Source organism: Athene noctua, chromosome 2, assembly GCF_965140245.1.
Source record: "Athene noctua chromosome 2, bAthNoc1.hap1.1, whole genome shotgun sequence".
In the NCBI taxonomy this organism is placed as follows: domain Eukaryota; kingdom Metazoa; phylum Chordata; class Aves; order Strigiformes; family Strigidae; genus Athene; species Athene noctua.
Genome location: NC_134038.1, coordinates 145,159,133 through 145,171,881, shown reverse-complemented (window position 1 = coordinate 145,171,881; position 12,749 = coordinate 145,159,133). Strand labels below are relative to the sequence as shown.

The 12,749-nt window shown below is 37.0% G+C and overlaps 1 protein-coding gene across 9 annotated transcripts in view; it reads left to right on the top strand.

The window, feature by feature from the left end:
* The window catches only part of THRB (thyroid hormone receptor beta), a 166,549-nt gene that overhangs the window by 130,828 nt on the left and 22,972 nt on the right, over window positions 1–12,749 (top strand). The window contains exon 1 of one of the 9 annotated variants that reach the window (XM_074900530.1): window positions 956–1,499. The exons of 7 other annotated variants lie outside the window; for them this stretch is intronic. In XM_074900530.1, coding sequence (XP_074756631.1) covers window positions 1,052–1,499 — 448 coding nt within the window. In that variant the 5' untranslated portion in view covers window positions 956–1,051. Of the gene's footprint in view, window positions 1–955; window positions 1,500–7,990; window positions 8,445–12,749 lie in introns of those variants that run through there. One more of the 9 variants, XM_074900531.1, reaches the window with a different exon arrangement.

Below are 12,749 nucleotides of genomic sequence, written 5' to 3'. Positions count from 1 at the left end.
CGATAGTTTCTCATACAAATTCATGTTATTGATGTCCAGCTGAGATACACTGAGTAGAGGGAGTGGACTTTTAACTTCAAATATCAGGTGAGCTTGCACTCTCAGCAGAAAAAAATGTATGCATTTACATGTAAAATTAAAAAAGATATTGAGGAAAGCTATATATACTATCAAGGATTAACATAAGGTAACAGTATTTAATACTAATCATAATTAAGTCTTTTGAATATGGAATATGTCCTATATTAGCAATGTTCCACTTAACAGAAGTCTTAAGACAAAACTTTCATAAACAGCAACAGTATGATAGATCTGGTAACTGAAATCCAAAGTTATTTTTAATAATTTTTATCAGGAAATTACAGACTTAGTATGCACTTATTTACTAATATGTATATGAATTACTTTACTGAGTGAAGCGTATGTAAAATTAACTCTTTTAGGTCCCTTAAAATAGCAGAATCTTACTCTGATTAAAACCACAGTCATCAAATGTCTGGACTTTGCTATTTTCGAGATGCAAGCTAGAAAGCTATTTAGTATTTTAATTTTGATACATATAAAATAAAATAATTTCTAACTAGAGCAAATCGTGCAGCTTCAGTATTGTTCATTATCTACGCTGGACCCAAACGTCCATACTCCTGTGATAAAATTAGTGTCTCTGATACTCTACTGTAACCACAGATAGAGAAATGAAGTAGGTAGCAAAAGCGGAACTGCTAAGCATGCCCACATAAGAATGTCACTCTTAGGTAACAGAGTGTCCCTCAGGTCAGCCTACGATAAGAGCAAAGTCAAACAAGGCTGAATCCTTGATGTTTTGTGTTTTAAGTATCTGAAAATTGTTCTCGACCAGCGTCGACCTACAAGACCTCAAGTGATCATATGAGCAAGGCAATAAATTGGTGGTAACTTGCCCTGAGGCCCATGTTGTAGTTGTGATGTTGTGAAAGTTACATCTAGTGTTAGCCTGTCCACACAGATCTACCTACTTGTTCAGGCTTCACAGACGGGAAAATTTTATATTTACTTGTACGGAAGGAGAACTATGGTGGCTGAATGGGCATGGCTGAAAGGCTCTGCATCATATCAGTGCGGTCAAGTGGAGATGCACGGGAACTCCATGGCATCAGGAGAGCTGGGGAACCACTTGCTTTCCAAAACTCCACTCCTGAGCAAGATTTTGGCAATGCCAACAGTTTGTAGCCCTGCAGTGTTTGCCAAACATCTAGGACGTGGCCTCCTGTCATGGGACAGACTGATTCACCTTCCTAACAGAAATCAGAAATGGAATGTAGTGGGCATAGCGGAAGGCCGTTTGCGTAGGAAAAGACACTCCAAAAATTATGATATCCAGAGGAATGGACAGCAGCTTTCAAAATGTCAACATGCTTCAACGCGGACTAGCACGATTTTACAGCCAGGTCATACAAAAGCAAACTTTCAAGTCATGTCAAGTGCCCAGGAATACCAAAAAGAAGAAAAAAAGTGTACAGGTAACTGGCATTTTTATGCAGAACACAGCAAATGCTGTATTTGAAAGAAAAAACAAAACAAAACAAAACAAAAAACCCCCAAACCCCCATGTTGTTATATCTTTGTTTCTGGTCAGGGATTTGGCCATTGGTAAAGACATTATTATATGGGGGGGTGTTTACTTGCTACCTTTGTTTTTTTTCAGCAGGGGTAAATGTGATTTTTATTCAGTTTTATAGCTTTGTGAAGATAGATCCCAGATGACACTGTGATGAGTACTTACTGGGTTTTTCTGTGTGATATCTAATATAAAATAATATCTATTCTTTTAGCCCTTCAAAAATGTATTTGCCTCCCTCTTTATGGCCCTTGATAAGCTGATCAAAAATATTCTCTGAACCTGGCCTTTTTAAATAAAGCATAGCCTTGATACATTAAAAATGCAAATGGAAGCATTCTGTTACTACTTTCAGGGTCTTCATCTCTCAACTGTGACTGTGGTGTTTGCCTTTTCTTCTTTCTTATTATTAACCATCCCTAAAGCCTCAATAAGTACACAGAGGTTAAATAAATGGAACTTTTTGTTATGAATATGCTTTGCCTTAGTAGTCAGGTGAATTAACCATTTTCTTTCAGGTAGCTTTGTTCTTCACATCGGTGCACTATTGCACCTTGATCCTTTTAAGAATCACAATTGTGATCCTTTTAAGAATCACAATAGATTAGGTATTAGCACAAATTTAGTGCTTAAGTTATTTTTATTCCTTTTTAAACTGAGATAAATAATTATTGATTGTTATTCGCCTAAAAAATAATTACTGCATACTGGGAGGGAGTGACTATAAGTTGTTTTCTTTTACTTAAGTCTTGCGTCACTCCACAAAGAAAGATTACAGTGTCAGGCAGGATATCACCTCATGAAAAAGTTAAACTGGTCTAAGTACCTGATTTCTTTAGATTTAGTTGCTCTTTACCTCAGAATGCCTCTTTGCTAACAGATGTCAGGTGTTGATCGCTTTAACGTCTTACTAAGGGCTGTCAGGAGGCTGCCAAACCCAGACAGTCCCACCCAAGAGTCTTAATTATGTTGTGTCAAGCTACATTAGCTAGCTTTCTGCTTGGTTTTGATTTTGAACAAATGGAACTTTTTACCTTGAAGTTGTCATGTGGAGTTGGGGTAGGAAATGACTCAGAAAAGGTGCATGTTTTAAGTATTGGTAGTTACTTTCTCATGAGATAAGCCATGTAATTAACTGATGTCTGCTAACAGGGTCTTCCAATTATGAGATATGGGGAGACTTAACAAATTGGGTTGTCTGGGTCACAGGTCTATATACTCTTAGCAATATTTGCTCAGAGACCATCTTAAAAGCTGACAAATACTATTCAGGAATTTTGTTGGCCAGCGCGTTGGCAAACTTCTCAAGGAGCAAATGCTTTCTGACAAGACTGTGCTACCCTCATGTGTTGTGAATAGCGCAAGGAACTAGTGCAAGAAAAAAGCAAACATGAACTCTAGAAGAGTCTTGATCATAAAGGAGCAAGCTCCATTCTCTTTTAACCACATTTATTCACGGTGTCAAATACATTCAGGGAGAACTGGATTTGTAGTGAATCTGAACATTTAACTATAAACTATGACATTCTTTGTTATCCAAACAGACTAATGAGTCTGAAGTGTTTCAATAAAAGGCACATCACACTGGCATTTTATGAGTCACATACAAATTTAGTGGCATGTCATAACCAAGGTACAGCAAGTTTTGTGAGAAGCAGTTTTAGAGAAAGAATTAACAATACGTATTGAAGAAAGAGGTGTGCTGTGGTGTAAGTAAAATTTTCCTCAAGTTTAAACCAGGGGCAGCAAGTTTTGCATCCTTGCTGCATCTGTTGAAACCCAAAAAAATTACTTTATGCCAGAAAGCTTCAGCTGTTTTTCCTTCAACTGAATGACTTGCTATAATAAACATAATGTAGACAAAATGACAATTTTTCACATCTGATTCTACTGAGAAATAATCCAGGAACTGTCAAATGCTATTGTAACTTTACAACACTAGAATTCCACAATTCTACATATTTTATGTCATATTTTTGAGGGACCATTTTGAGTCTCTGATCATAGTACATGGATGAATAAGGTAGTGCAAATATATACATACTCACTGTGTGGGCACAGAGGTAGCAGTACTTGACAAATTATGTGTGTTGCAAAAGCCACGTTAGTACTTCTGCTCAAAAGCTGATACAGTTTTCATCAGTGTATTTTCTTTATGATATGAAAAGATAGGGACTGTCTGAGATGTGTCCTATGTTATGTTCTGTGTGTCCTGAAAGTGCAGATTTCTGTTCTCCTTGAAGAGCAGTGTTCTAATTTTTTTCCCCTCAGAGGTGTCTGAGAGAATGCAGGCAAGAAGAAAATCTGTAAATAGGAAATGTAACAGTTATTTGTAATGGAAAAATATGTATTATAAAACTAGGAGCTGATAATACAAGTGTACGTAACTGTTAAGAGTTTGGAAGGTATGTTTAATCTTTGCAACCACATGCTCAAATGTGCAAAACTTTTTGACCAAATACTGGATTTTGATTCATCTGTATATATAAAGTGTGAACATGACCAATCTAAGATCCTTCCATATGATCTTTTAGAAGCAGCACTCTGACCTGACTAACTTGAATGCTCTGCAATACCTCCCCCATGCTGACACTGCCACATCTTCTAGAAGTGGCACGTAGGGGTCCTAGCTGCAGCGTTTAGATAGCCAGGACTCTAGCCCAGGGGTGCACAGGTTGGAAACAGTCAGGGAAAATATGACTGTTGTGGGTAATACGCCACCTAGACATTCACGCAGATAGCAGAGGGACACAACAGAGTGGATTGCGCCGAATGACACTTCTTTTTTGTGTGTCAGTGATCTCGGCTGGTTGGGTGTGCTGTCGGGAGGCTCATCCACAGCAATATTGTCTTGCCTTAACATTTCTGTGCGTTTGTTTTGGTGGTTCTCATAACTGCGTGAAGTCACAGAAGTACAGTTTAGTGGGGTGTTTCATTGTGCATAAATGTAAGTTTTAGTTAGGATTTTTAAAACAGGAGTCAATGAAGAGGCTTCATGATCTAGTATAAGGCAGCCTCTCCTGCAGACACCTCTTTTTGGGCATTCTCAGCCTGACATCACTGACTGCACTACACTTACTTCTGAGTTACACCAGGGTGAGTATTTCAGAACCTTTGGGGCATTCAAGATTCATGTACAGCAAGTAATTTCTGCCTTTTTTAATAAAATGAACTGACACCTCAGACTGTGAAGGGTTCAAACTTTGGATCCTCTTCTGCCACAGTGTCAAAGTTTCTGTTTTCTCATTGGCCTGTTTGCTTGCACCGGAGGTTTTATTCTGCTAGTGATTAATTTCCATGTGTTCACTTAATCAAACACTTGTGAACTAATAAAATTCCAAGTGCAATAGCACACTGCTGAAGGCAATGAAAGCTCAACATGACATGATTTAAAGACTCTAATATTCAAACCAGAATACAAGACAAATAAAACCTGTTAATATTATTTTCTACTCCACTTTCAGACTTTTGATAAAGACCCTGTCTGACTGTCTTTTATCAGATGATTTAATTCAAAGTGATACATGAAAGGGACCTGCAGGATTGGACCCTAAGAGATTAAAATGAAAATATTTTAGGAATATTTCAGTTTTAATAAGAATGTTAGATCTCTGCAGTGTTTTTTGAACTGATTTGTTTCCAAGGGAACAACAATCTGCAGTGCTATAAACCTCTTTAATGTTAGCACATTACAGGTAAAGAAGCCCCATTCCCTGGCAGTGTTTATCATCTCTTTTTTTTTGTCAGAAAAGGCTCTCATCCATCTTTATTTTTCTGCTCATTCTTCACAGTTTCATGTAATTTAATTTCCTTTCAGTATTACTGTAATTTTGACAAAAGTAGTATATATGACACATTTCTGAGCATTATTGACATAGCAATAAAAAATAAGAAATGTTTGAGGGATTTATTTTGGAACAGAAAGTAAATTACAGGCAGTGCCACATCGAGATACCATATCCTCAGGTGCCATGCTGGCTTTGACGGCTCTGTCTACACACGATCTCGATTCTGGTTAGTTTTTCAGTAACAAACCTAAAACAAATTGGGGAGGGAAGAACAAGAGATAAGAAAATTCGTAGGAATTTTGACTCATCTGACAAAACAAATCCACATGGAGAGAAATTCCCACTAAGAATTTAAAGCCTGGTTCTCCAAAACTTTTCTGGGTGATTTAAAAGTATCTCAGTATTCTGCTCTGCTAACCTGTAAAATACAGCCTCACCTCTGTGCAAGCTCTCTCATAAATACCTGTTAGCTGTACAGAAGATCTTTTTGTGGTAAACGAACAACCTATATATTGCAGTTGTGGAACGTTTTCTTTCTGTGGAGCGTGGAGAAATGAGCTTGGCAGCTTGTACGTGTTACATTTGTATGTAGTACAGTATTACCAAGCGATCACATAAACGGGTATGGGTTGGGGGGGGGGGGGGGGGTGTTTAAACAACTATTGCAGAGTTTCTTTGGAAACACAGGCATGTTTTTATGAAGTGCTGGACATCCATTCTTGAAAAATTGGATCTTGCCTAAGACATGCTTAGATCATGGGCCTGAGCTAAAATGAAAATTAACTTCTATTGTGTGCTTTTTCACATTGTATTTCACAACGCTATTTGTTAAGTTAGATCCTTGGTAAAAACAGCATGAAGAATGAGTGTTCGTTTGTGTTTTACTTTTAGGATTTCAGTAAATATTAGAGCTCTTAATGAAGTAAGATCTTAGTTTAAATTATCAGAGTTTTAACAGAATAAGTTCATTTTGGAAGCAACTTCATTGACTTCAGTAGAATTGATCTCAATAGAGTTCATTTTGACTTACCAAATGTATTATTTTCTGAGCAAGTTAATAAGAAATGTGTGTTAAAAATCCTTTTTTCATAGTTAGAGGGGAAAAAAAAAAAAGAATTCAAGCATGAATTTTAACTTCTCTGATCTTCAGAAGCACTTATTCTGAATTCTGTTAGCCTGCACATTAGAAACTAATTGGCAATGCTTCTTATTTAGATAGGTTAGTTACGGTTGTATGTGGAAGGGACAACATTCCTCTGTTGACTCTTTGCATTAGACTGAAACATTAAACAGTATGCTGACAGGGTGAAATATGTACATGTTATGCCCAGGTCTTACCTTTTTCACTGAACTTTTGTTCATCAAGGTTGTTGGATTTATACCTAAGATCCTAGATGAAACAGGGCCAACTGACATGGTAATTTTGTCAATCCTGTTGATTGTTTAAAATGAGGGAAATAAGAAAACTAAGACCTCGTTAGCAAATCAGTAATAATTCTACTTCCTAATAATAAGAACAGACATTAAAGAGGGATACTGTCTTGTTGCTGGTTTGACAAGTTTTACCATATTTTAACTGTGCTATAAAGAAAAAACAGGTTGTCTAGTAAAAAACAAATAGCAGCTAATATGTTAAAAATAAAATAATTTCTTTTAGATCAAAAAGAATGGCTGATTAAACAAGGTATATTAACTGTACCAAGGTTTGGGGTGCATTAAGCAATTATAAGATCATGTAGTTTCTGTTGTAGTGACATTGACATGTTCATAGCTCATAGGTGAACCAAAACAAGAAAAAAACCCTCCTTAGTCTCTTGTCAAAAAATATACACTTCTAAAACTACTTCATTACTGAAACATAAAAGATAACAAAGCAGACTAGCAAAGCAATTAGCTTATTGGTAATATTTAAGCAGTGTTCTTTTTGCTGATTATCTTATTTTGAAGTTTCCCACCTGTTGAACTCAATAGAAATTACCTCCCGAAATCACCAAAGTTTAGAAAAGCTGCTTTCCCGTAAATGCATTACCAGGCAGTGGGGAGGATTGTGTATGTGTGGAAGGCTGGGGAGATTCATGCATGTAATTCTGTAAAACAAAATCAATAAATCTGATGACAGATTAAGTTGCTAAATTTTGTAAAACTAGACTACAGTTTGGGTCATCAGCCCAGCACTATTGGATTTTCTATGGTTTAATGCTGAAAAACAGGATTATTGATTTTAGGATTTTCAGCGTATCCCCTCTGGGAGTTCTTAAGCAGTCTTTATAATGCTTCACACTTAAGTTGACAACTACAGTGACATAACTGTGTCCTCGCCTTAGTAATCATTTTCTAATCATATTGAAAAAGGCTGGAAATGGTTTATAAAATGATTATTCCAGACAAACGGGGGAACAGGAGGGTTGTTGGGACGTCACTTCTTTGTCTGGTGGTCATTGCTACCTGCCTGCCATCTTCCCTTGGAATTAATTTACGGTCACAGATTAAGACCTTTGACTGTCATAAATCTGCTTCCCAATATGTTTGACTGGCAGGGGAGTTCACAAGCTGTCCCAATATAAATAGGATTTTAGCACATCAGGTGCTGCTCCAAAGTAAAACGGGCTGTTTCGCAGTCGACTTTGTTGGTGTATATTCATTGCTCCTCTCCCATTCCATGTGTATGCATGCCTGCGTGTGTATGCATGTGTGTGTGTACGTAAAGTAGAAGCTGAGATAGGGTAACAAAATGAGCTACTGTATGCAAGAAATATATGAAGTGCACCCAGCTGCCGGTAGCAATTGCTACATGCAATCCACTGATTATTGCACATATATTGAAGATAATCAGGGTTACAGCAGTTGTGATGCTCAGGTCCTGCACAGTAACAACATATATATGGAACAGGCCTGGGCGGTGAATCAGCCTTATACCTGTAGTTACCCTGGAAACGTGTTTAAAAGCGAGTACTCTGACATGGACATGGCCCTGAATCAGTACAACCAACCTGAATATTTCACCGAAGAAAAACCTACTTTCTCTCAAGTGCAGTCGCCATCGTACTCTCAGAAGAAAGGTAGGGGCAATTTATTTAAATAACAACAACAAAAAAAAAAATCTGTTTTTGTTTTTGTTTTGCTTTAAACTTACAGTTGCATCAGTTGGCTCAGATACATCTTTGAATGTGAAGGCTGCCTGTTCAAAACTGAAAGCAGCAGTAACATAGGTTGCTAGGTGATTATAAGGTTTGTGAGTGATAAGGATTTCCAAGCACTTTTTCTTAATCTGTAAAAGAAATTTGCAAATATATTGCTTGTTTTCTGCTTTCAGGGGCTGTTAAGTTCATTTGCTATTCACCAGTGAGCTAGATAAGAAAGTTTCTCTTCTGAAATGTTGTCATTATATATTCTGCATCTTAAAGCTGTGTTTCTGGTTACATACAATTTGTGTGAGTCCCCATTATCAGTAAATGTGAACTCTATTTATTCAGAAGCTTGGGAAAAATATTTTGAGAATAGAACTGTAAATATGTATGGAAGAAATATTACGTTTAATAGAGTAACTGTCTTTTAAGTGAAAACCATGTAGTTTATGATTATACAAAGCAAAAAAGACTGACAATTCAAGAATATATCTATGAAAGAAAGACTATTCTGCATCCAAAAAGTTGATCTAATCAATATGTTTGTGAGAGATAATTGGTGCAATACCTGCTCCCTCAGGGTTAAATCATTGCCTGTTTTCAGAATTTATTCTGTTGCTTTCAGGTAAACAAAGCAGATTCAAAAAGAGCCCAAAATACCAACAAACACTTGGATATGTTTTCAGTGTTATTTGTTGTGAACTCAGACTAGCAAACTGGCACATACAGAGTATACATTCTCCGTGTTTCTTTAAAATCACATTATTAAAGATACTCAGTCTGCTGGACCAACATAATATCCCTTTTCTGTAAAGACCGGATTTTCTGTATGCAGTTACCCGAAACCCAGATGAATCTGATGTAACTAGATAGGTAGAGAAAACACCATTTACTACTTTTAAAGCGACTCTGTAGTAAAAAGTAGACTGTTTAATCTTATTAACTACATGGAAAACTGATATATTTTCCTTTGTATAGGCAATATTCATTAGGACTTGACGCAATAAATCTGTATGTTTGGTAGAAAAATATCTTAATTTTATACTTTGAACAGCATTGTATTTCATAGTAAAGTAAGTATTTTTTAAAATCCTGTTCTAGGAAGCTGTAATAACATGATCAAATTGTAGACTAAATGTAGTTGTGGGTAATGCATGTTTCTGTGTTGTGCAACATTTTAAATGCTTTTTAAGGCTATTTATCTGCTATTGGGTTTTAACTAATGAATTTATAACTCTTTGTAGACTTTTCCCATGTCATTTTTGGTTAAAGAAAAATAATACTCAGAATTAACTTATATAAAATAAAGGCTATTGCAAAGTCAGCAAAGGAGTACATTTTTCGTAATGTTAAAAGTTATAAAAAATAATTGGTATACCTAGGTGAGAGCTTTAAGTTATTTCAGTACTCAAGACAGCTGACATCTGGTCTGTTTAAAGTTTTTGTACTTGTTTGGTTGAAAGGATGCAGAGCAGAGTTCTTTTTAAAAACTGTTTGTCTGCCCTTGTTTTCCACTACCTCAGTTTCACTAAGAAATGGCAGTGAATTTTGGTGGAAGCCAGCTCTCAAGCAGGCTTTTAATTGATCGTTTATGGTGACTGAGCAACATGCTTTGGGATTCTTTAGAGCCTTATTACTGTGATAATCAATGTAGAGTTGCCTTCCTTCTGTCAAACCTTTGCAAATGCTGAGTTGGTTAAGCAGAAGAGATCTAAACTGTGTGGGACATGTGCATCTTTTCTCTCTCTTTTTTTTTTTTTTTTTTTAAATTTCCATCTTTTAACCAAGCTATCATAAAACTAACGAGTCTTTTAATCCTGTCCTAAGAACAGAAGGCTCTACATGGGGCATGTGTGTCTGTATTGATCCACAATTGATTTGGGGGGACGATGTAGTTTGTTAGAGAAGCCTTGGTAATAGCCCATTAAAGCAAAATTAAGCCCCTAAGCAGGTGTTCATGAGGAGTCTTGATTGTTGCAGTTGGTATTTCTGTTAGTCCCCTGAAATTTGTAATCATCTCAATAATATGCTGTTCAAATCAGACTGTACTTTACAGTAGCACATGGAGTCTTTTCCCATCAAAACTTTTGCTAGTTATTAAATAATTAGTCCTCTTTTCCCTCTGGGAAGAAAAAAAGTCAACATCTTATATGCTGAAAAAATGATTATTTATGACATATTTATTACTTCTCTATTTCACTTTAAAAGAATTCAGAAAATAACTTTAAAACACAAGAACGAGAAACCTCAAAAATGTGTCATTAAATGAAAAAAATAAGTATTTAGAAAGTATAGCTGCTTATTCTAAAATGTAAGAAAGCACTTAAGCCGCTCCAGTTAATACAGTACATTTAAAAGTATTATTTCCTGATTATCGGTCGCGAATTCTGATGAAAGACTTGCATTTTAAAGGAAAAAATTGTGCTCCAGAAAATCAAGAGGTGGAGGTGTGGTTTTAGCTTTCCATCTGCTTCTTGTTCCGTTATCTTTTGTGCTGAAGCATATGCTGTTAAAAGGTAGCAGCACAATATTCATGTGAGAGCTTACTGTGTTTTATTAAGGAAGCTCTTTTGGACCTGATCCTACCGAAGGAGACTGACAACCAGATACACTTTGTTTTCCACATGAAGCTGTGAAATGTGATAAGCAGAACAGGGCTCATTATTGTGTGAACAAGGTGCTATTCCCAGCTCTGTCCCAGAGAGCTTAAACTGGACTGGTTTTCCCCTGTCACGGTGCCGCCAGCCGTGGTGAGCTTGCAGCACTGCACACTGGATGGGTGATGCTCCGGGAGAGCCCGTGCCACCCGACCCTTGTGCAGAGGCTGAGCAGCTAGACAAAAGTGTCCCTGAACCTTCTTGCACCACGCGTACAGCGAGGAGGAGTACCCAGGGACAGGGTAGAGGTAGTGCAGTCAGGAAAGTAAAAAATAAATACATATATGTACAGAGGTCTGGAAACCTCAGGATCCCCACATTTGGTGTGTGCGCAGTGTTTTGGCCATTTGGACAACGTGGGAAATAGGTCTGCAAAGTTAAAACAGGGATGAGAGTTGGCTTTCACTTCCCTTTGCACAGTCATTTCTTTGACAAAGGTAATGAAAGATGCCCTCGGGTGTCTATGAAGTTAAGCTTTAACTTCAGACTCTGTGGGGGCAAACCAGAAGTAACCAGAGGCGGCCCCCCAAACTAAGGGTTTGCAGGCGGAAATTCACGAGTCAAGCTGTAGCAGTGCCTACTCCTCAGCCCTGTGGCTCACCTTGCTTCCCAGATGCAAGGTGAGGTTAATGTCATCTTTCTAAGGGCTCTTGGTATGGTGGGAGAGTGGGGCTTTGGAAGTTGTTGTTATTGTTATAATTGTAATTATCATTATTATTTCCCTTTATATTTTCTCAGGCAATTTACGTGCAGCTGAGAATACTTACTGTATAACTGCTAGAGTATGCAACTGAATTAGTCCAAACTGAGTTCTCAGCGGTGTGAGAACATTAAGGGTACTTTCTGAATAGCTAAGAAAATGTAACATGGAGGTTACGTCAAAATGTCTTCTCATCAGTGCAGGGAGTATGTGTGAATATAATCAATTTACAAAAACACTGAGGGTTTGTCATCTTGGCCTTTGCAGCAGAGCAGCTCCCAGTATACTAACAATTATTTTAGGCTTAAAAATTATTAATTTGACCACTCACCTAAGGAAATAGCACTGATCAGAAAAAATGCATCTTATTCAGCAAATCATTATACATTTGGAATTGCATGATTCTTTTTTAATAAAAATGTCAGTGGAAAAAGCATTTTCATCTCCTTTACTGTAACCTTTCCACAGCCAGATGAAAGATAGGAAAGTGAACTAGGTCATACTTTGCTCTTGCATCAGTACTAAAACTAATGTTCAGTGAGATGTAGATTTCTAAATATGTTACTTGTGATACTAAGCTATAGTCTCTAAAAACACTTGAATAATTTTTTTGGGAAAAAAATGCATGTTCTGACTCTACAGTAGTGCATTTTGTACCTTTAGTTGATAATGGGTGCAAGTACAGTACCAATCACAGCAGTTTAAGTGATAACACAGTTTGGGCTAAAATGTTTTCATCACATCTGTGCAAAATGCACTACTGTTTATGGGGCTTCTGACTCAGCCCAAAGAGCAGGCTTAATACATAGAAAAGGCATTGAGGGAAAAGAGACTATAAAAAATGTTCCAAATGCTGTCTTTGCAGAATCTCTTGTCAATTTT